At 44.6% G+C, this 25,017-nt stretch overlaps 1 protein-coding gene across 13 annotated transcripts in view; it reads left to right on the top strand.

Moving 5' to 3' along the window:
• Positions 1-25,017, top strand: part of NFIA (nuclear factor I A) — a 1,239,884-nt gene that overhangs the window by 1,028,532 nt on the left and 186,335 nt on the right. For 8 of the 13 annotated variants that reach the window (XR_011290794.1, XM_069642058.1, XM_069642053.1 and 5 more), the window contains one exon: positions 10,218-10,241. The exons of the other annotated variants lie outside the window; for them this stretch is intronic. Coding sequence is in view for 7 of the 8 variants with exons in the window: in XM_069642058.1 (XP_069498159.1) it covers positions 10,218-10,241 (24 nt within the window). In the remaining variant the exon portion in view is untranslated. The remainder of the gene's footprint in view (positions 1-10,217; positions 10,242-25,017) is intronic. 13 annotated transcript variants of the gene reach the window in all.

Raw genomic sequence — 25,017 nt, 5'->3', positions numbered from 1 at the left:
ACAATCTTTTCCTACCCCAAGAGAAATTCAAGATGATAACGCCCGGCCAGGTACGGTCCTCCTTGCAGATGGGCAATTGGCTCAGCATGGTGGACCTTCAGAATACGTACATGCATATTCTGATCTGGAATCCACACAGGAGATATCGCGGTTTCTCTCTGGGAGAGGAGCACTTCCAGTTTCGAGTGCTTCCTTTTGGCCTCAGCTCGGCACCGCGTGTCTTCACGAACATGTCGGTGATCGCGGCCTATCTTCGTCTGCAGGGTATCCATGTGTATCCGTATTCGGACGACTGGCTCTTACGCAGCCCTTGCCTGTTGAAAGCCGCCTGCAATCTTCAGTCTCTCCTCCAGCTCCTGTTCCACCTCAGGTTGTCGGTGAACTGACGGAAATCTCTCAGGACTTGTTTTTCCTGGGTTTTCGCTGGAACACGATCGACTGCAGAGTGTACCTGACCGGGGACAGAATGGTGAATCTGTTGGCCACGTGTCAGATGTTTGCGCAGTCGGATAGCATGTCGGCCTGTTGGTTCCAGAGGCTTCTGGGCCTCATGGACTCGTGCGTATTGGCTCTTCCTCTTGCTCGTCTCAAGATGAGGCGGACTCAGATGGCTCTTCGGAGTTCTTGGCGTCAGACTGTGGATCCGGACTCCAAGTTGATAATTATTCCGGCTTCCATGAGAGCGGACCTGGAGTGGTGGTCGTCTCTCAGCAACCTGTCGGAGGGGGCGTGTTTTCAGGACCCATCCCCTATGGTGATGGTCACGACGGACTCCTCCCTTCTAGGGTGGGGTGCAACATTGGATCTTCTTCAGGTCTCGGATCTTTGGTCGCCTTAGGACAAGCTCCACCACATAAATCTGGAGCTTCTGGCGATCTTCCTAGCGCTCAAGGCGTTCAGACCGATCATTGCCAACAAAGTGGTCTGTATCTGCATGGACAATGAGGTGTCAATGTATTACATAAACAAGCAAGGGTGCACCAAGTCTTCCCCTCTCGTGGACCTGTCCATCCAGATTTGGGAGTGGGCGGTTCATCATGGTGTCTGGCTAGTTGCAGTACACATTCCGGGCCAGCTGAATGTCACGTCAGACCCCCTCAGTCGGCGGACGATGGTCAGCTACGAGTGGGAATTGAAGGCAGAGATCCTCTCATGGGTTTTCCTTCCTTGGGGCACTCCGGAAGTGGACCTCTTCTCAACAGCGGCAAACAAGAAACTTCCTCTATGACTCCAGAAACGTGCTGGGAGCCTTCTCTCTGGAAGATGCTCTTGAGATTCCATGGCATAACATGAGGGCTTATGCTTTCCCGCCTCTGCCTCTGGTTCATCGGACGATTTGCAAGCTGAAGAACACTGTGAACTGTTCCCTTCTAGTCGTAGCCCCGTGATGGCCGGCCAGGTTTTGGTTCTCAGACAACACCTGTCAGTGGATCCACCGATCAGGTTACCGGTGAGCCCCGATCTTCTTCACCAGGGGGATCAACAGCTGTGGCACCCTTCCCCACAATCGTTCACCTTGGTGGCATGGTGCCTGAGTTCAGGTCTTTAGAACATCTTAACCTGTCTGCGGATAACATGCATATTATTCAGACAGCCAGGAAACCCTCGACTAGGTCCCAATACAGAAGCAAATGCCTCAGGTTCTGTCATTGGTGTTTACACAAACAACTGGACCCAAGGGCGGCTACGATTGACACAGTACTGTCTTTTGTATCCCACCTTGCAGAGTCGGGAATTCACGTTCTGTCCTGCAGAACTTATCTTTCAGCGGTATCTGTCTACCTGTCTACGGACCAATGCTCTTACTCTTTGTCTAATCCAGTGGTTAAGACACATTTCGCAGGCTTGACGCGCCTTTATCCCCAGATTCGTAGTCCGCACCCATTGTGGGATCTAAATGTGGTCCTTACGGCATTGTGCCATAAACCTTTCGAACCAATGGCCACTGTGGACCTCAAGCACCTGTCGTGAAGGTGTCCTTTTTGGTTGCCGTTACCTCAGCAAGGCATGTGAGTGAGCTCCAGGCTTTGTCGGTGGAACATCCCTTCTTGCTATTTCACAAGTATAAGGTGGTCCTACGGACAAACACTTCTTTTCTGACGAAGGTGGTCTCTGATTTCCATTTAAATCAATCAATCTCCCTGCCGGTCTTCTTCCCGAACCCTGCTTACGAAGCGGAAAGGGTTCTGCACTGCTTGGATGTTAGAAGGGCTCTTAAGTTCTATCTGGACAGAACTTCCAATTTAGGAGCTCTTCTCAACTGTTGGTGGCCTTTGGTAATCCACAAGGTAAGCAGGCCTCTAAAGCGACCATCTCCAGATGGATCGCTGCTTGTATTACGGAGTCTTACACTGTCCAAGGGCTGCAGCCTCCTAAAGGTATTCATGCACACCTGGTGTGGGGCAAGACAGACGCAGTTGCCTTTCAGAAATATGTCCCCTGGGAGACCATCGCAAAGGCAGCTACTTGGGCCTCCCCATCGGCTTTTCGTAAACATTGTCTAGACCTGAGCTCCAGGTCTGATGCTCAGTTTGGTCAGGCTGTGGTGAAGAACCTTTTTCAGTAAGGGATTTTCCATCCAGCCGTAGTTCCTGTAAGGAGTGCTTGTGAATCTTCCATAAGTATGGAGGAAAGGGGAAGGGACGTAGGAGTATAACCAGGTTACTCACTGTAGTGACCACCTTACTCATAGTCCATTGTCCCCTTTACTCCATACGCCTGCCCTCCATCCACTCTAATAAGGTTCCTCTGCTATTGCTTAAAGGTCTCTGACCTGGCGATAGAAAAGGACTGATGGGCGATGCGTGGGGCGGAAGCCGAGATGGGTGGGGCTACGGCCGCGTGCCGTGCCCCGCATAGAAAGAGAGGAAGGACTAAAGCTTTTGCAAAATTTTGGATGCTTTTACAAAGTGCTCCGGTCCCGTCCCACAGGACGGAGGAATGTCCCAGAAGTATGGAGGAAAGGGGACTAGGAGTAAGGTGGTCACTACAGTGAGTAACCTGGTTATTCTTGATGATCTTACCTAGAAGGGGAGATTGGGTGATGGGGCGATAAGTACTTAGGTTGTCGGGATCCAGAGTGGGTTTCTTTAGTAGAGGGAAGATTTGTCCTGTCTTTAAGGTTGATGGGAAGGTGCCTTGAGTTAGGGAGCTGCTGAGGATCTCCAGGTAGGGAAAGAAAGCTTTTGCAGCGAGGGTCTTGAGGATGGCTGCTGGGAGGATGTCTTATGTATACAATGTAGCTTTGAGGGCCATGAGGTGGGCCTGTGGATGCAGAGCTGGTGTCTATGTGCTGGCGAATCCTGCTGATTTTGTTGATAACAAAGGTATTGATGGCGGTGGATTAGTGTGGTATGGTATGATAGTACCAGGTATCATGTTGACGCAGTGCTTGACTGCTGTGGAGAGGGCTCTGCTTTTGTTGCCAGCCTCTGCTATGGTGTTCTGATAGGAGGCCTTGGCTGTGTTTAATTGTCAGACGGTTGCTCGGAGTTCTTAGAGTAGCGCCAGGTCGGGTATGGTCCTGGAGTGGTGCAAGTTTTTCTCTTGCTTCCTAATGACTCTTTTGCTGCGTTCTTGCATCTACCAGTGTCCTGATGGTTTCAGTTTGCAGGTGCGTTATTTCAGAGGTGCGTTCCGGTCTGTCGGGGGGAAATTCTCCCGGGGTCGGCTGGGCTGTCCGCGGACCTCCGGGCAGGGAGGCCCCAACTCCTCCCGTATATCCCAAAAGAGATAGAGTATGAGACACACGCAAGAAGCAAGGTGATTCTGCTGTTTATTAAACAAAACGGCAGGGATGGATCGAGGATCGTACGCGTCCGTCCTGACACTCTCTCAACATCGTGGGGCTCGCAGGCCCTTTTTACCTTAGTATGACGCGCTACTTGCGTCACCTGAGAAAGTTAGCAAAAAACCTATCGCCACTCTGGATTGGTTCCCCGAGTGGTAGGGTTAGTATAGCATATGTATAGAGAACGTTGTTAGTGGTTAAGGGTCAGTCAGGTGGTATACTTGGGTTGTCCCTTCAATTTGATACATGAAAATTGTTACATGAAGACCCCTGAGGATTGGTCAATGTTAATGGCGTCAGTGATAAGGACCCCATGTTCTGATTGGTCCACCCGCGAGCCCCCCAGTCTGGGACCATCGCTGTTCCCAGCTCGCGGTGCACCTGTCATTTGCAACAATGTTTCACTATGGGTATGTGCAGACAATGTGAGGATTTATTCATATGCTGGAAGGCCGACTACTCCCACCGCCGCAGATGTCCATTGAGTCGCTTAATTGTATCTGCCTGTGTCTTGAGACGGGGGATCCAGGCGCCTTCTTCCTCCTGGGCTTGGCACCCTATCAGGTTCGGCTTGGTCACGTGAGGTGGGACCGTGGTTGAGGCAGAATTCTGCACAATTAATATTGCATTTCTCACTTTGTGCCTGGCTTATCTTGCAGGTGTGACCTTGGCGTCGGCTTGCGGTATGAGAGTTTGCAACGTTGTGCCCTTGACTGTCTGCTTTCGCTGGGCTCATTCTGCAGGGTCAGCAACCGAACTCTTGCTCATTCAATGTTCATGGAAGCTTTTGCTTGCAGCCTACTTGGGCCTGGTGCATAAGTGGAGCCATTTAATACACAGGTTCTTTAGGTTATGGTATCATATTGCTTCATCCCCGGTATCGTGTCGTCGTTATATTTCTCGTTATGGAGCGTGAGCAAGCTTTTTAGATGAGTTCATTATGCGTCTTGCATTTCTGCATTTTGAAAAGCCTATGTGAAAAATAATAAAGATGCACGTCCGTGGGTGTGTCCGTCGCCTACGTCATAGCACTGAGTATGTTCTTCGTGTGGATTGGTGTGGGAGTGTCCAGTGTGCATGTTTGCACGGGTGTGCTGACCGTTGGCTAGGTCGTCATGGCATCTCTAACGATGTGTTGGTTTGGTGCTGGGTGGTTCAGTCGAGTCCATCCATGCCGCAGGTGTCGGCATGTGCAGGGCAGGCTGGTGGGCAGGCGGGTGGGCACGCGAGTGGGCACATCCGTATGTTCCTGTACCAGGGTATTTGGTCGTCTGGTAGATGGGCAAACTCCTCTCGTGGCGGGTGTCTGGGCCGTGATCCTCTAGGCCAGGGGTGAGAGGGGATTGGTGGGAGCCTTTTGTTCACTTTTCCCACTTCAGGTCGATGGATGCCGAGAGGGTGGCGTGAACTGCTACCAGTAGAGAGTTGCCTTTCAGTTGTGGGTATTCAGTCCATGTGAGGTGGAGGTAGGGAAGGTCTGCTGTGAGGGAAGTTCTTGAAGGACCTGAAGGTTTCTGCCTGGAGTGCTAGACCTGAGGTGTTGTGCAGGATGTTGAAAGGCACGGCCAGGTGGAGAGACCAGTCAAGCACGGGAGGAGAGCTGTAGTGGAGGGAAGGCAGTATAGTGATGATTAAGTTGAGGGTGTTACCTTTCAAATGTGCTTTGTGAAGCTGAGAGTGTCGAGAAGGCTGAGGAGAGCTTCCTTCATTGGTTTGGTCGCCTTGTTTCCTGGGAGGTTGAAGTCACCTAGGAAGATGTTATTGGTGTGCGTGAGGGACATGGTGGTGACCAGGTTGGTGAAGTTTCAGATGAAGGCTGTACTGGGTTTGGGGGTCTGTAGATGAGAAGGAAGGTGACTGTGGGTCGGGGAGAGGGGAAAGTGACATGCTTTTGAATCTCTTTGTATCTTTGAGGTGCAAACCCTATGTTAATTTTAGGATCAAAATCAAATAATTTACTATTTTCTTACATATTAGACTGAACTTTTGTGTTTGCATACAAGTGTCTAAATTCCCCTACCGCTTTAGCTTTTGAAAGCGACTTGTTTTTTTCCATAATTGTCAATGCTGGGATTGAAATAGAGTTGATGAGAGGGAGCTAAAAGCAGCTGCTGGGTTACCGGCATCGAGCTTGTGAGCAAGAGCTCCCTCTGGATAAGGGGGAGAAAACACATAGTGTGCCACAATTCTAACTTGCGAGTGGTATGTTGATTTATACCACGCACTGCCACCACCCAAGGGCAGTTTCCAGGTGCTCAAAGAAATGCAAACTACCACTACAACCTGTCAAAATCAACAAAGCACAATTAAGCAATGCATTGAGGGCTCTATAAATAAACATAACTGTCTGTCCTATACCTGGGAGCAATTTTGATTTAAATATCTTCTTGAGATTATCTGATAAACCTTTGTACAAATTCCCAAACACATATGGCACTAGCTGGCTTAAAGGTCTAAAGTCCTGGTGGCTGCGAAAAAGTTAACCGTATTCTTTGATGTTACGACCATGAGCTAAGAAGCTCCTGGAAATATCCATTCCTGTTAACAGGACTCAGACAAGATTATGAATTGAGTGTATTTTGTACTCCGTCTTTTGAAATTCAGGGTAAAATGAGTTGAGGAAGTAATTGCAAATCCCAAATTGAGGCATTGGTCAATGCAAGTAAAAATATATTTGAACTCTAAAACGGATAACTCCCTTGTGTCCAATGTTTTTCATAATTTTGGGTAGAAGTTATTTTCACTCCCTTCGCGATAGTTTTGTTAAGAGGATTGGCCTTTCTTTTAGGGAATGCAATTGGCTGGTATGGTGCATCTCCTCTTGAATTACTGTACATTGTTTTAAAAATACTAAGAAATGATTTCAAATCAGATTCATGGTCACTCGTGTCCTTTTCAGTAATTGTACTCCATTCTGTTGACAGTCTGAGAAGTTAAAAATAGAGAGAAAAGAAAATCGCAAATATTCACCCCTGATATTAAAGAAAAACGGTGGTATACCCCTAAATGCAGCTAAAAAAAACAGCTAAACTGGCCTGTAAAAAAAATAAAAAAGCCTAGCTGCTTTTCAGTCCTTTGAAGAGAAGTAAATGGACTACGGTAGGTTGGGGAAAAGCTAGGCGTGAAGGGCTGCAGGGAAATTGGAGGAAAGTGTCAGTACTCTGGATGTAATATGACAAAAGAACCAGGAAGTAAGCAAGACTTTCCTTGCAGCAGACCAGCACAGGATGTCACAACAGTGACTGGCTAGGTGAAAAGGCGGGAGGAATGCTGCACGGCTCTCTCTAGACTGTAACAAATACAAGTGAGCAAGTGAAATCAAGTAACCATTTATGTACTAATCCCCCTTATTTCCCCAACCGCTTTTTTTTCTGCACTAGTCCTTGGAGTAGTGATGAGCTAGATGCCATAGTGGACTCTGCCCCTTGGAAATTCTGAGTTCGTAGGTCAGCCCCGACCACCCCGATGAAGTCAGTGGGGGCAAAACCTATACAGCGCGAGAGTAGAATCTAAAGGAAAGAAACAGAATTAGGGAATCTTCGATTCCGAAACTCCTCGAGACATTGTATTAGTGGGGTATAAGCAAAGTCCCAAAGAACAAGGGAGGAGAGATCCAACAACTGTATCCGAAACCGGGACAATGCAGTCGCACATTGGATGGCAGGCATTAGGTGCGAGGTTACCGGACAGACAGTAAGTCAGTTTGTGAGGGTAAACCAGTAGCAGGTCAAATGGTGGCCATAGGATCAGAAATGACCAGGCAGAGTCCGTTTATCTGTGAGATCCACAACACAAGAAGTGATCAGTAAACAAAAGCCACTTCAACCTGGAAACAAAGCAGGATTGAGAAGCAGCGAGGCTCAGTAATGCTACTCCTTTTACTTGCACCTTCGCAGGAAGCTGACCTCATGGAGGCACGTCATTGGCTGATGCATGTTTGTTGTAATAATGGCATGCCCTTCTGGGAGACCTGGGTAGTGTAGTTCCCATGCCCGACGTTCTATCAACAGAGGCCGCGGCAGATAGATTAAATTCAGGCGAACTGAGGCGCCATTCATGGCAGAGAGCCATTGGTGGGAAGTATGAGTAGTGGAAGGGTTAGATTGAAATGGGGATCCCAGAGGATTTAGAAGGTGAAAGTGGATGGTGGGACGGTAGGAAAAAGGTCCCTCCAATTTAAACCTAAAACACATTAAGAGGAGGAGGAAAATACATTGAATGGAAATGCGTGCAAATGGGAGGAGATGGAGTTTTAAGTTGAAATGAGGATGCAAGGGACTTTGAAAGGGGAGAAAGAATGGTGCAGGGCAGGTAGAAGGTATTGGAGTGCCTCCTCTTCATTTAAAGTGAAAACACCTAAAAGGAGAATGATGTTCAGTGTAAGAGGGTGAAGTGTTTGCAGGCATTAGAAGATTTGAAACCGACATAAAGTATTGGGAACCTCTTGGTCCCCGATTAACACATATATGCCATTTTTGTAGCACAAAAAAAACAATCACATAGGGCACGTGAACGAGAGTTAGCTGCTTACTGGAGGACTTGGTGAAGAAAGAGCCCCCCACGTAACAGGACTTTGCTTTCATGATTTCCTCCTTTCTTGAGTTCATTGTAGAATTATGGGTGATGGTCAGAGCTGGTAGTAGAGGATCTAAATCGTGCATCTATTGATCATTTTGAGGTCTGCCTTATGTGTACCCCTGGTCATAGTTTACAGTACATCTCTCTCTTTCTGAACAGAACTGATTTTTCAATGCATGGCCCAATGGCTTATTCTTTCGTTTTTTGTTTAAAATGTTCAATGGTTGCCTGTTCAAACTTTTTCCCTGCAAAGTCCTGCCCAGTAAATCTAGAATTGGTTTAGCCAGATGCATGAATTCCTCGGGTGACACCATAACATGACAGACTTGTCATTTCTGAGTACTATTTCTCTACAGTGTACTTCACTTCTATACATCTTAAAGGGGACCACTCAATGCCCCCTAAGCGCAAGGCATTAATGGAATTCAAATCCAACATCACCGCTATGATTGAGATGACTTTCAGCTGAACTCACACATGCATGCTCTTTAATGAACTTGGGCTAGAGCCCTGAGGTTTCATGGCTGGCATCCGCTACAGACAAAAAGGGGTCATTCTGGGATGTGCCGTCCTTGCACACGGATAGTATAACGCATGCCTGAATAGTTGTATGCATGTGTTTTAAACTTCCCACATGGTTTTCCTTTATTTGTGAGTGGTATTGGGGGTTCAGATCATAAATCTTACTTCCACCACCCCACAAATCTTTCTGATTCTCCACTTGTACTAGATATTGAAGCAGACCGAGATGGCAACTATAGGAATCACTGTGAATGCCACCTGCCAGGTGTGTTTTGATAACAGCGCTATTCTTATAGGGAAACCCAGGTACTTGCTCATTTCCATGTTAGAATTGCACCATTTGTCAAAACGGCACAGAGGACGACACTGGGCATGTAAATGCCAACGAATGCAGCCTCCTCCGTGCTGTTGCCCATAAAATACCCAATGCCCCTCAAAATATTCAACTGAAGGCAGGATGAAGTGCGGCTATCCCGCAAGGTAGTCTACGTAATGGGAATTCAAATCGGAATGTGTATAGGTTTATTTATAAGGGGGCGGGTGCTCTTCGGAGTGTGGGAGGAGCTCGATCAGAGCAGTATGGAAGCGGTGGCATTGACTGAGAAGAAACGCCAGGAACTTCACACCCGCTTGCAGTTGCAAAGCTTGGGCTACTGTTAGTGACCCTGATTGAGCCTCCATGGCCATCGCCACGGTCTGCTGCCCTTAATCTCCACGCCCTCTGCCGTTGTATCCGGTTATATGTTTTATGACAGTGACTCCAAAAAAAGGACGCCATTTTTTAGGCTGCCCTGGAGTCATCTGTAATGGGTGGGATTGTGCCACTATCGGGTGGTTTCCCAGTCCAAAACTATTTGGTGCCACCCTGCTGCCCCCTCACATAGGAAACATGCCCGTCCGTCCCCCCATACTTACCTCCTCCCACGGTGGCAGGTTTTTCTTTCCATTGGGGGTTTATGCCCCTCTGCTTCCCTGCCCTCTCCCTCCCCCACCACAGACACTGCCCCCGAATCCCCACACATACTTACCTGCTCCCCTGCGCCCGTTGCGTTTGACCTCTTCCAGTCCGCTTCATGTTTTTGGCCATCTTGTTGGCATTTTGAAGGCAGCCCAAGGTTGCGCCTGTTCATGCTTCAACCCAATATGCTTAATGGACTTCAATGTGAATAGTATTCCTGATTGCATTCTTCCAGCTGGCTGTGTTTACCTATGAAGTTGCTATTGTGATCTGCAGTTACATTACATGAATATATATATATATATATTTTGTCTCATAAATCGGTTGTAATTTTGCCTTATGTGTCTTTTTTCCTTCGTTTGCACTTAGCTTCCACCATGGCAAGGAGATACAGTAAGAAACCTTTAAACTTTACATACCTTGCAAACAGTGTGCCTCATTGATGATCTGTGCACATTCTCATTGCTTCACAATCGTGTACCCTTCATACACTCCATCTGATTTCTAAAAGGCATTGCATAAACCCTGTGTGTGTATATATACAGTTCGCATCATTGAATGGTTAGAGTATGGACAGCAAACCTTTATTGAAAAACACGCTAGCGCATGATTGTGTTTAATAACTTAAGTGACTGTAAACCTTTCAGGTTCTGTGCGAGGCGCTTTTTTTTTCTTTTCATGCTTTTCAAATATGCTTGCATATGTGTATACAGAGGAACTGTGTAGTGTTTTGGCAGAACCAGTACGCACATGTTTGCAGAAATATGTTTGTGCACACACGGTATACAGAGACATTGGAAGTGATTTAATTTTGGGAAGAAAATAGGTCAGTGTTTGTCAGAAATCCACTGTGCTTGTGGTCTGTATATATGCTAAAGGAATATTTTTGCCTATGGATATATTATAGTGTAATGACTGGTAATGCTACCCTTTAATTTAGTATATAGACCGCAGGTCCTCAAAGACGCACCAGAAACAGCTATTTTCTTAGTCTGCCAATACAAAAATCTTTTAGTGGGTAGCTGACTTTCTGCATCTTGACTGCCCATCCAGGAGTCCTAGTGGAACTTGAATTTCTCTTTTTCTGCCTCCAAAACTATACTTTGCACTGTTGTCACCAAAAAACATCCTTTGCAAGGCTGCCCTGAGTCTGTGCTACCCTGGTTCTTTGCTAACCTCGGCCTGTGCTACCCTAGATTGGTGCTGCCCTGTTTAATTGCGGTGTAAGCACACCGGATATGAAGGTTGTAATGATTCTGGAATGACAACAGGCAACAAAGCAGACAACTCCAGTGAGCGATGTTTGAATGATTTTCTATTGGTGATTAAAAAAATGGCATTTTGTTTTGCTCAGGGATATTCCTAAAAATGACATTTCTCCCTCGTCTCGCCCAATTAGAAATATGCAGGTTGAGACAGCGGCCCTGGTCTTCTGAGTGCTGATGAAATGCAAACATGTAAAGGTTTTTAATACATTTAGAGCCATGTGTCCTTTGTTGGCACATATCCATCCAGAGACCATAGAAAACCAAATAGCCAAACAGTATGTTTTTGTGTTGTGCAAATAGTGAAAACCCACTCCATATGTGTCTATTCTCCCTCCCATGAAAGGCTACACAGGAAACTTTGAGGAAACTGACCTGAATGATGTTTGGGTTCCATTTATTAAAATTGCGGCAAAAGCTGTTGCGATTTTCTTTTTTTACAGGCGACTTTTTTGCCGCGATTTTATTACTGCACACTGTTTGTCATCGATTTTCAAAGCAGTTCCCTTTTTGTCATGCTTTTCTCACAAAAAACATTTTAGTGGGCTGGCTCCACCTGCTCGTGACTACATAGACAGCCATAGTATTTGTAAAGACATTTTTGCAGAATATTTACCAAACCCATTCATTAATTCCCTGTCTCTATCTACATTTCTTTGGTGTTGGATTATGTGTTTTTAAAAAGAAGCTCCCAAATTTTTAAGCATCTGCATTGTGTAAAAATTGTGTTGGAAGTGTTATTGCACAAATCTTGTTAGTTACCATCTGACTGCACTGCGCTTTCACAAAATGTTACTTTACATTTGTAAATAGACACAGCATTTCAGGATTATTAAATGTTACTTTACATTTGTAAATAGACATAGCAATTCAGGATTATTAAATGTTACTTTACATTTGTAAATAGACACAGCAATTCAGGATTATTAAATGTTACTTTACATTTGTAAATAGACACAGCAATTCAGGATTATTTTGCTTTCCGATTCCTGCACGCTCAGCATTTGGATGGCTACCATCTTGACAAAGGGCACTGCATATCTACAGTGCAGTGCCCGGTCAAAGTTGTCATTTTGAATAGGATTTCTTTCCGCCATGTAGTTTGTTTTAGTTTTTTTTTGATTTTTTTTATTTTTTTTAAATGCTGGCAACATGGTTCATTGCTGCAACTGAGGCATTTCAGAAATAAGTCACCAATTTTTTCATTAATGCAAGCTGTTATTGTGAGAATTCCCTCAAGAATGTAAAAAAAACGTGCTTCTGAGCATTTGGAAAGAGTTTTCATTTTATGGCGTTTTCATGGAGTTTTCATCTTTTTATTGGCATCGTGCAAGATGCTTTGGTGATGGTAGATTCTCGTGAGAATCGAAAGCACAATTACATTTTCCTTGGGTTTGCTTGTGGATAAATAATCCAATACAATCTTGTGAGAACAAAAATCACCTTTCAAAATGTCTGCTAAAACAAAGCAAGAAACACAGGCTTTTGTCTCAGTCCTTAATTGTTTGTGTTGTTACGGGCCATGCGGAAGCGGCTACATATTGGCCTTACATCACTATTGTTGAAATGTGGCAAACACTACAACAGGGCGAGATATAATATATATATTCCTTTTAATATTTTATTCTTTGGTTGAGAAAACTCAACCTTTAATACAAAAAGAAATAGTTTTTTTTCCCAATACATCAATTAGAACACAATAAAATCACAAGTTTAAAAGTGACAAGATAGCTACATATTTCAATTCTTACCCCTCTATCATCTAAAGTATACATTAAAATACTACACATAATTACAAAGTACATTTCAATTCATTACTCATCAATAAAGGATAAAAGATAAGGTTAAAATATCACACCTCGTCCGGCTCATCCAGGGTTAATGCTCTAATGAAACTGGAAAATCCTATTAGGGCAGACGTAGTTCTACGTGTGAAACATCTGTGCCAGAACTCATCCGTGCCAACTATAGTGGACATGCCCATCATTTTGCTCAAGTAAAGTTTCCGTAACTTACCAAACTCGGGGCAGTCTAGTACCAAGGGCCTGATCACGAGTTGGGCGGTAACGCCGGCAGTATTACCGCTGGTGCTAATAGCCCTACCGCCAAACCCCCTGGCACTATTAGCGCCATATCACGGGTTTGGCGGAACGGTTAGTGCCCATTCCCCATTGGGCCCATTCGGGAATTCCTCATTCCCCATTGGGCCAAATGGGGAATTTTCGCACTGTTACCGCCGGCGGATTTTCCACCGGTGGTAATAGCGCTGAAAATCGCCAAATTTGCAGCAGATTTCCCCCCAGCTAAAAGCTGGGGGGAATCAGCCAAGGCCATGATTTGGCGGACTCTTAAATGCAGTGGTAATAGCGTTACCGCCAAACTCGTGATGAGGCCCCAAGTGTTAGTTGTCTCTACCATATCTTTAGGTTTACAGAATCTGCATCGTCCTGAGTTCGCTGGTATCTTGCCATGCCTAATCAAGATTTTTTTAGAAGTTAGCAAGTTCCAGCAAAAGCGGATAAAGACTGATTGGGTCACCTTATCTGTATAATTACTAAAGAACGGGGCTAAAACTCCCTTCCTCGTGTTGACTGCACTCAGATGTGCAAGAGAAATCTAGGAATGAAAGTATTCTATTATTATCATCCTGTCATGTCGATAGAGCCGATCTTTAACCCTGCCGGGGTGATCTACCAGATCCCTGGTGGTACAGCTTTAGTTTTTCCAATTTTCCAATATTGAGCTACATAATTCCTTTAGGGCACTCATACTGTTGCAGCACTGGCTAGTGTAAAAAAATTAAATCTACAAATACTGGAGATGACATTTAATGGAGAAGAGGTCATATTTTCCAGTGCGCACTAGCTTGTAGGGATACGATGGCCAACTTATAGTAAATGGCTACGCCTTGGAGACTTAGCGAAACCTTTAGTGCACATTTCCACATTTTTTGTTCGACCGCAGACAGATGACTCAGGAGCGGGTATGGGTAGGTCTCATTGCCATACAACACTATAGGCACGACTTTGGCTTCGTAGTATCGAATAACTGGTTTAAGTGAAAACTTGCCGAACTTTGAGTCAATCATTTTCATTTGGGTGGTTAATTTCGCAGTTCGTTCATTCAACCAAACCAGACTATTATTCAAGGTAGATCTTGCAAACACTGGGAAGCCCAAATAGATTAACAAATCCACACATTGAATAGAGGATTTACCCGTGTACCACTTAAAGTTACATTTCTTTCTATTATTCAAAAATCTAATTTTGCTGATCAACTCCTCTTTTGAAAACTCATCTGTACCGAAAAACCTCAAAGAAGCCTGGGTCCTTCCTCTCCTTAAAAAGCCCAGCTTAGACCCCAACATACCCACTAATTATAGGCCCATCATGACCGTCCCCTTTCTCCTTAAAATACTAGACAGACTGGCATACCTCCAAATACAATGACATTTGGAAGACAATCTCCTAGGCTTGCGACAATCTGGCTTTAGACCCAGGCACGGGCCTGAAACTGCCCTCCTGGATCTAATAATCCAAATGGATGAAGCCAAAGACAAGGGCAATTTGGCCATATTGCTCCTGTTGGATCTATCCACAGCCTTCAACCTAGTAGACCACCAAAATATCACTCAACACCTTTCCTCGGCTGCCACATTCTCACAGAATGCCACCAATTGGATTCCATCCTTCCTGTCCGATAGGTCAACTAGGGTCTTCGCTCTTTCGGCTGCAGCTGACCCTGTCCCAATCCAATGTGGAGTACCCCAAGATTCTTGTATTTCACCTACGCTTTACAACATCTTCACCAAGCTCCACTTAGACTGACTTGACGAACTGGGTGTCACATATACCAATTACGCGGACAACATCCAGGTCCTCCTCACACTCACTGGGAGCTATGAGAGAGATGCTGCAAAGATTAATAAAATCTAACTTGAAATTAAAGCATGTATTGCCACCCACAGCCTCTGCTCGAATGATGACAAGACGGAACTGCTCATCGTAGGTTCCCAGGCCCGCCTCTAGAATTGGACACTAGGTATCAATCATTCACCATTGATGGCAATATCATAAAAGTCTGTAAAGAAGTCAAAACGTTGGGCGTGTATCTCGACTCCACACTATAGCTCAAAAAACAAATAAACGCAACTCATCTACGGCCTATACGAATAAACTTATTAATGCCTGTAGGCCATTTCTCTCAACTACAACCTGCCTCACATTGTCTAGAGCTCTGATATTATCTAGACTAGACTATTGCAATTCACTCTTCCTAGTCTCCACCAGTAGTAACATGAGTAGACTCCAGGTCTTACAGAACAATGCCCTTAGATGCGCTCTTAACTTCCCTCGTAAGGCCCACATTTCTACCATCAGTAAGGATGTCCACTGGCTCCCCATCCGGGACAGAATTAAACTAAAATCGCTTGTCATTACATACAAATGCCTTTCACTGACTGCCCCAGGGTACTTATCAGACAAATTCTCCAGACATAGCACTTCTAGACCCACCAGAACACCTTACAAGCTCCAACTGAACATTCCCAAATTCAATCTCAAAACAGCAGGGGGATCTAACTTCCCAGTGCTAGCAGCGAAATGCTGGAGCGCACTCCCCATGATAATCCGGTCTGAAGAGTCATTCTGGTCATTCAGAGCTATGGTGAAAACTTGGCTTACTACTCAGTAAGAATATGATACCTGCATGCATGTTTATACTGCAATCTGTAACCTAGTCAGCCTGTAGCATGACATGGACCACACTGTAACCCGGTCTTTATGCTACCCATTGTATTTTCCTTTTATGCATCTCGCATGTGCAACCTTTCTGTAACCTATGTTGCTCCTCAAGCCCAATGCGCCCAGTTATCTGAGGGTTTGGCCGCACTAAGTAAATAAACGAAAATAATTATTTTTGATTTAGTGGGATTAACAGTAAGTGCATGATGTTTCATATAGGTTACAAAGGCAGAGATCAAACGCAGGAGGCTGATTTTAGTGTCATCGAACAAGAAAGTCGTCAGCATAAGAGAGCCATTGGAACCTTAGGTTCCGTAATTGGCAATCAATGGCACTTGACAGAGGGCCTCCATAATATCAGCCAGGTACAGATTAAAAATACAGGGGGCTACCACGCAGCCCTGTCTCACTCCTCTGGCTGTAGGGATTTTCCTTGAAAGAGCTCCATTATTATTTAGTCGTATTTGGATAGCCGTTCTTGAATGGAGAGTGATTAACAAACTAAGAAGACCCGTCGGGTTGCCCCAGCTTGCAGGTTTCTGCCAAAGCAGCCCTCGATCTAGCTCATCAAAAGCGGCTTTTGGGTCGAGGGAGGCCCCATAGACCGCCTCATACTTTCCACTCCATGCCAGATCTTGCGCTGTATTGATGACCAAACCATTAAGTGAGGTGCCCATGTGTCGCCTAAAGCCAGTTTACCGCTTATAAATTCTTCCTATAGTGGCTGCCCATGCTGCCAAATGAAACAGCACGATCGACACGAATATCTTGCTATCCACTTCGAGCAATGCTATTGGGCGACAGGTGTAGGGATTAGCCCTGTCTCCTCTTTTAAAGATTGGAACGATGTGGGTGCTGGACAATGTAGGTGGAAACATTACTGTTGTGATTATGTTTGTGAACAGGATGGGGTGTGTCAGTGCCCACGACTTTGCATCTAGTTTGAGGGAAAGATTGGCTACACTATTAGGACCTGACGCTCTTGAAGAACCAATCGTATTGATTATTCTAAAGATCATGTATTCGCCAAAGTCCCAGTTGGAGACTGCAAGCGGGTCTCAATGAGTGGGAACCATATTCCCACTCAAGTTATCCATGCCTGCGAAAACCTGGCCAAAATACATTACCCAATCCGATTCAAAAGATCCATTTACCTGAAGCAAAAACTGGGGTGCTTTGCTGTGTTAATTATCTAGCAATAGGCTTTTAAGTTCTTATCCTTCAGGCATAGAAGCTTTGCTTCACCATCCCGTTGCTCTCTTAATGCTTTTGACTGCCTGACCCGATTTCGATACGTCTGGCGAATCTTCCTTATTTCTTCAACCAGTTCATCGAGCCCCCCTATTGTAGACTTTTTCAGCCGTCTAATATTTTGGCGCATCTCCCTTTTACGCAAAACCACATCTCTATTATAAATATGCTCATAATTATTATTAGTTCTGTTCTGTCCCCTATCGGACACTGCCCCTCCTGTCTTTAATAGGACCTTAATAAAACTTCAAATTTATTAGGGTTGAAAGTTTAAAATGTCCATGTTAAATCTAACAGGGAATTAACCTTCACATCCTTAACTGAATTCCAAAAAATCTGAGAACCTGCAGCGTTAGCTATCAAGTCCGACCCACATTTAGATTTGATTTCAATTTCCTCAGGAATCTTATTAGATTTTTGTTCAATAACAAATGCTGCCTCAATTAAAGCCTGATCACTGTGCATGTTGAAGAATCTTGTACTGCGGGCGCCTAGCCCATCTTCCACAAAGATGTAGTCCAGCTTGGAACTTGAGGTACCATCGGTCCATGTAGCATGCACCAGTGATTTAAAGCAGAAGGCCTCGTTCAATAGCCAGAGCCTCAAACCTTCCGGGTTCGAGAGCCATCTATTTCCATTCCTCCTCTTAGCCACAGACAAAGCACCTATATCTCCTGATTCTGATCTATTTTCATAACTGAGACAATCTGACTTTAAGTCTCCCGCCAATAAAATAGGTCTCCATTTTAGCACACTGTAGTGAATTTCATGAAGCACAGTTTCCAGGGACCATAACCCTTTATGCCAATAGACATTTACTACTAGGATTTCATAAGGGTCTGTCTCCCTAATATTGATGTGTGTCGCCAACACTCCTCGAATGATGTCAAAGAATTCCATTCCTGCCAACACAGGGGAGGATCTGATTAAGGTTAAGAGAACCCCCCCTCATCCCCGAGTGTCGACCCATTAGACCTTACACAGCTGGCTGACTTTTTATTGTAAATCCATCTACTATGGGAGCCTGTAACAGCAACGTTTTTTTTAGGACTATTATTTGAGACCTTTGAAGCTTTTCTACTAGAGATGGATCAGAAAACAATGCTTGTGACCACATGTGTTCCATGATAGTACGCTGAAATTATTTCCTCCTTCATACCCTAGCGAGAGAGCCTCGTTATTACTTGCGTGATGCATTAATGAGCCACGCCCAGTTGTTGCTGGCTTCCGAGTATTCCATTTTTATGCATCAAAGGATAAATCTCAGCGTAAGGGACGGGTGTAACTCCTTCCCTTTCGTCAGCATTGCAAATGGTGACATCAAACCCCGGGATTCTCAGACTGTCCCTAAGAATTGAATCAAGGACAAATCTTGTGTTTTGCTTTACAACTGCTCTTTCCGTTCTTCCTCGATCCAAAAAATCAACCCTATTCAAGTCGACTGATGAGATACCCCTCAAATTCAGAATCTTCGAGAAAAGTTGCAAGATCGTGGTACGCTTCATGGTCACTCCCCTGTTTTTGGATAAGATACTCTCTAGTAAGATGGTCCTAGTGTGATCCATTCCCTTTAATGTGGAGTGCTTAAGGATTACTATCTGATCGTGATCCCCACACATTCTGAGATTTTGGCCCGTTATTAAGAAGCGGCCCCTTCAGAGACCTATCCAGTTGATCCCTATTATACGTGTCCCTTCTCTCCTCCACCGTGGCTTGGCCTCTGGGAATCTCGTTAGGCGGATTCAGCTGTTGCATGCTTCTCTTATTAAGGTCCTCCAACGTTTTGCCGCCCTTCTTGTCAAAAACCCTCTGGCAGGCTTGATCTTGCAAGTCTCTTGCGACCCGGGCTAACCCCACCTCATTGGGTCCATGCTGTACAGGAGGCGCAGAGCTCATAGAAGAGGTGTTGGCCTTGTTAGGCTTAGTCATTGATATTTCGTCCTGTGGTTAGATTAACATCCATTTCCCTGTTCCACTTCCTGTCCAGGTCTTCTCTGGAACTTTAGATAGACTCCCTGCTTTACATCTTGGCCTCTCCCTGACATTCATTTCGGGGCACTCAGCATATTTATATGTTGTCGGACATTCAGGATATTTATTTATAGTTGGTATTTCTTTAGCCCGACTAACCCGCTGATGTTCCAGCTCCTTTTTCTTTATTGGACTGCTTCGAATTAGCTGTTTAGTCACAAGCATTTCTTTTGCATCAACCGTCGGTTCACAAGACCTCCCCCCCCCCCTACTAAAAACATTTCTAGGGGAGCCTGGCAAATGCAGGCTCTTATCAAGAGGCTCCCCTTTCCTTAGATTGCCGAAAAAGCACCTCTTTCACAATGGGCTTCTTAAAAAACGTACTCGGGAATTGTTTCGATGGTTTAGATCGTTTTTTGCAGTGCACATATTCGTTTTCCTATTCCTAAAGTTTTTATTGTCATCGTTTTCTTTGATTGAGTCTTCATCATTTGCCCTTCTCACCCCCCCTCCCCCCAGTCCTTATACTCAGTTTACATTGGGGTTCTGGTCTAGAAGCCACTGCAATACAACCGCCAACTACATCTTCCGGTTTTTGAGCTACTTGATTGGAACAGGTCTCTGACTCAGCGACCGCCATACCTTTCTGAGGAACCTTGCCAATCCTGTCTGATAACATTTCCATTTTCCCCAATAACGAATTAAGCATAGATGAGTTGTTATTAACATTTTCAACCCTTAATACAGTTTCACCATTATATATAACACTTGGTTAATTTCTATCATGGTTTGTTCTGATGGTACATTCCAACGTAGATGTGTGCCCGAAGTGGAAAGAGAGGGTCTGTGTAGGGAATCCAATGGCGGGGGAGAAGCACAAAAGAAATGAGCAGTCCGAGACCCCATTTCTTTTTTCACCAAAGACCGATGTTATATCATGGGTGGTAATGTTTAGTAAATCTGAAGACTCACACAGAGAAATGCGGTCAGCTCTGTCAGAGAATAAGGACGTACCTGAATATTCAGATTGTATTTTTCTTCCAATTGGTTCTTAGTCTATGCAATTTACTGGTCCTCTGAGAGGCAAGAAGGATGTTAAGTTGTTTCCCGGGTGCTGGCAACTGGGGAGGTCCCTTAGTTCCTCGATACATTGGCCTCTCCCTTCTATCCCCCATCATAGTTGGCACACTATTATTTACTACTTCTCCATCCGTTTTCACAATCATTTCATCCTTTGGTAAAGGTGGCAAGGGGAGACTAACCACATTAAGCATTTCTGTGTCTGTAATATATGCTGGGGTGCCAATCTCCACCATGACTCGGTGCCCACTCCTCAGATGCATTTGAAAGTTTGAGACAATGGCCCCTTGCACGTGAGAACGCAGTCAATCAGGACGCTGGGTTTAGCTTGGGGCTACCTACCCAGGGACACTCTTATGAAAATAAGTGAGTCACAGGTTCAAATGTACGTGGCGTCTTGTAATGGTCACCTGGACGGCTCAAGGCTCAAGAACCGCAGTCATTGCCCGCACTCTTATGATGGACCCCTAAAAGGCTCAAGGCCTGCAGTCGCCTCCCACACCAAACAGGGTAGATGAAAATGTCCTGTTATTTTTAACTGATTTTAAGGGCACACGTTATATAGGAATTTCTGATAGTTAGTCAAAGTTAATGTGCCTGCAATCTCCGGCCAACCAAATCACTGTGGTTGAAAGTGTATAGGGAATCTTCTCGTTCACAAGAACTCTGGCAACACTAACAGGAAAAACACACTGCGCACACTGCTCACTCCGGTCAAAAACGTCCACCCATTCTTCCAGTGAAGAAGTAAGAGGGAAACAGAGTTGGTTTTATCCACTTGCTAACGTCGGCAACTTACTTGAATAGACATAATTAGTGAAGAGTTGGTGCCCACACATTAATAATAATAACCCCACTTTTATTTTGGGCGAGGTGGCATGTCAATGGATAACTTCACTTACGTACCGACGTAAGGTATGCTGTCCTGCACACTAAGAGACAGAAGTAATAAATGTCTTACCGTTGAACAGTAACGCACTGCAATTTAGCCAAGCAGCCAAACAAACTTCTCACTTGCCAAATCACTTGCTCCCACAGAGCGCGTGAACAAGGCGCGTGGCCTGCTATAATTATGGCGTTCACAGGTGGTCCCAGGTGTGGTGGGCGGGACCTAATTTCAGAAGGCAAATAAATACAAAAGCCTTCCTCCAGCACTGCACAAAGCAAAATGCAGCAGCCTTTCTTCAAATTTTCAAGAGTTCTCATACATTTTGACAAAGCGTGGAGTGCAATGAACGGGGAGAAGAGGCCCCATTTTGCCATATTTGAGCGCATGCAGGAAGGCAAACTAACGTGACTTGAAAGTGGCTGGCTTCTCTGAGCGATGCTAAGCATTAATCCAACAGCTCGGATGGTGTGCGCGACTGGTCTCCAACCTGTTGCTCTCCAGATGTTTTGGACTACAACTCCCATTATTCGATCGCCACTACATGCTGGGTTGGTCCTATAGGATTTGTAGTCAAAAACATCTGGCGAGGAAATGATTCCAGACCACCGATGCAGGCAGTCCTTACAGTATGTAAGGAACGTGACCGTGATCAGATATGTAGTGCTAGCTTCTGCAGAGGATGTTAAGCATGAACCCAGTATTACGGCATGAAGAGATTCTGGGTGGTAGTCAAACTAGTATGTGTGGAAAGCGACAGTGATCCGACATCCTAGCGGCTGGCTGGTAAGAACTATATTATTGGTCAGTCTAGTGCTTCTCCACTTGACAAAATGATGAAAGAAAATCGGAGTGGGATCAGAGGTACTGTAGCAATGTCATTGGCCAATCCACTGTTCTAGCAGAGTCTGGTACATCTCCAAGTAATCCCCAGCACAAGGAGCAGTCTTGAAGGGACGCATTGGGCAAAGGAAGCACAAGCCTCTTCTGATGATGATCTTGTCACAGACTCTGCAATGCTTCCCGTGTGCTTTGGCACCACGAGCCATATCAAAATCTGGCCTTTTTCATTTCTGGAATGTCGTAAATGACCATCGGGACCAAAAAACACCAGGGCTATTTAGATGACCACACATTTTCTGGCAATAATGTCCTGACCTCTCACTGCCAATTCTGAAGTTGCCTCACTATGGATTTTACCCCCAAGGCACCAATCTGGCAGTCGGGAGTTCACTCCTGAAAAACGCTTGGAAAATGGAGAACATCTCCCTTTACCAAGGATGAATTTTTAGAAGGAACATCTTCCAGGACTGCGATCATGGAAGCCCTTATGGTGTTATGTTTCTGAAAGCCTTTGGCTCATTACCATGTGGTTATAATAATCAATAAGGGCATTGCAATGGCTCATCATCTTTGATCTCTATTGGACTTTGAGCCCTTAATGGGCAGGGATATAGAGTGTATTCCACTAGTGTCTGGTTTTTCATTACTTTGGATGTAGTCGGGCACCAACATAGATATCTTCTACACTAAATAATGAATCTTCACTATAGACATGGGGAGAAATCACAGTGGTAAGAACTGTGTAGCTAATGGGCATGTCTTTGTTGCCCCTCCTAATAATTAGGTCTTAACTGGTCATATCGGAGGGATATCCGGTGTACTTTTCGATTAGTTGGATTGAATACTTCCTTCACCATCGGGTTCCTAGATTATAAACCCATTTTTAAAGCAAGAATTAAAAGGTGAATCTGCTTAGTTTATCTAACCAGGGTTTATCTAGAAATATGGGCTAGTTTACTGGATTGTCCCTTTAAGGTTTGTGCATCTGAGATTGTGTTTCTGACGGATATCTAAAAGAGAAATTGGTTCCCTATGACACTGAGTGTGCATAAATACAGACAACAGAACTTATTTATCTTTTAAAACTAGTTATTATGGTGAGTTTCAAGATCTTAAGAGGAATGTGGGCCTAGATGAACAGTAGACATGCCTCAAGCAGCAACCAGGGTAATGCTGTCGCAGTAGGAGACATGTTTTTGTTCATGAGCTAAAACCACCATCTAATTTGTAGCATGGAAATCCTATATAAGGCAAAGAGTGGGAGATGCAAATGAAGTGCCTGCATAGGTTTAGTTATTTGTGCTCAAAACAACATTTCAGAATCCAAGCCAAAACCAAACCCAGTGGTTAGGATGATGATCTCTACTAGATGATAATATGCTGGATGGCGCTGTGCTAGGTATGGTCTCTCCAAGAGTCCCAGGTGAAAGCCTAGATTGAAATAATGTTAACTTTGTTGCGCCAGAGAAAACAGTAGTTACTCAAACTCCCTTGAGTTGTAATTTTAATTAATGTAATGATATCGAGGATTGAGAAACTCTTCCTGCCGTGTTCATCCTCTGCCAACAACATTATGTATAACTGTATGTCATTCAGTTATTGATAGATGGAGATACCCCCTGCTTAGGTATCACATCTCCCAGTGTCTCCATGCTGCAAGAAACAAAAAGGGGGCCTCACCTGGATGATACCATCGGAGCAAACAGGAAATAATGCAGAAACATCTCATAGGCAGCTAGCTCACACCTGAACTCGTGCCAGATAGTTAGGTGGTCTCCAATGGTCGACATGTCAAAATCCAGTGTCTACTCAGGATGCACACACAGAAAGGTACCATTATTATTGGTAAAGCATCACCCACCACCTGAAGAGAAGCCATTCCAGTACAACAGTGAGGGCAACTCCCTGATTGGTATGTAAGAAGCCGATTATTATCATGAATATGTACTTGAAGAAGCAAGGCTAAAGCGTTCTCTAGTGTCAGTTCTTTTTTCTACTGATAGTGTAATTTGAAGTTCTTTTTTTTTATAGCAATGATCAAAACAATGCCTCGTTTGTCGAAGGGGCATTCACAATATTATGGAATAATTGTCCCGAGTGAAAACTTCTTGGGTGTGTCTCAGGAATGATCAATCGTGGCTTTTGGTCTAAGAGGAGGATATCCTGGGAGCTCAAGTTTTTGCAATTTAGACCAACAAGGAACAGACTCCTACAGTTGCCAACACAAGAAGCCTCAACACTGTAATGCCACTTGCGTGGTGAACGGTCCAATATAAGTGCTGGGTAAAATAACAAGAGAAGAGTGAAAGTGAGTGCAATACAGATTCATTAGTGCCAGATTCATCGCCGCCAGCGAGATATTGACTGTTGCAAGCCCCACCACATTTTCTTCTATTACAGAACCCTGCATAGCTGGATTTCCACAATTACTTTCCTCATTCACTTGCTTTGGTACAGGTGTGGTCTTCAATTCGTCAAGTCCACCTGCATTCACTGTTTTCAAAGTGTTATACACTCCTTGAGTTTCAATTGCTGATGCCAAACACTCTAACAGCAAGTTCGACATTTTTCCAACAGGACTTTGGATTGGAGAGAATCCTTCTGATTCACGATTTGGCAGCTTTGTGCACTGAAATCTTGAATGGTCGTCATGTCTGAATGTAATGACGAGCATGCCAGAACGGCAATATAATCATTCACCTAGTAAAGAGCTTTGCACTAATTGCTGTAGTGAGAAATCTTTGCTTGATAACAAGAAAAGTTAGACGTTCAAACATGTTCCATCCTGCAAAGCTGTCCTTGATGTGTTCTAGTTGATTACGGATTAAATGAGGACCTAGAAGTTGTCGTTTGGGAACCAGAGTAAATTCACTGTTTGTTGCCATTTACAGGGAAACGCAGATTAGCAGCCTGGAACATTTAAATGGAGCAAATGTGCACTCACCACACGGCTCCAGAAATCTGTAATGTCTGCAAAGTACATTAACATCTTTTCTTTGCCATTTTGTTTTTTATGACACTCTTTGCAAAAGTATTGCAATGTTTTGTCCCAGTTACTCCAGGGAAGAGTAATACAGGATCTACTTAGCAGTGCTAAGTATGGAAATGATACCTCTCACTAACATCTGCCC

Source organism: Ambystoma mexicanum, chromosome 1q, assembly GCF_040938575.1.
Source record: "Ambystoma mexicanum isolate Mex_15411 chromosome 1q, UKY_AmexF1_1, whole genome shotgun sequence".
NCBI lineage: Eukaryota > Metazoa > Chordata > Amphibia > Caudata > Ambystomatidae > Ambystoma > Ambystoma mexicanum.
The sequence above is the reverse complement of the archived record's forward strand: the minus strand, read 5'-3'. Positions and strand labels throughout refer to the sequence as shown.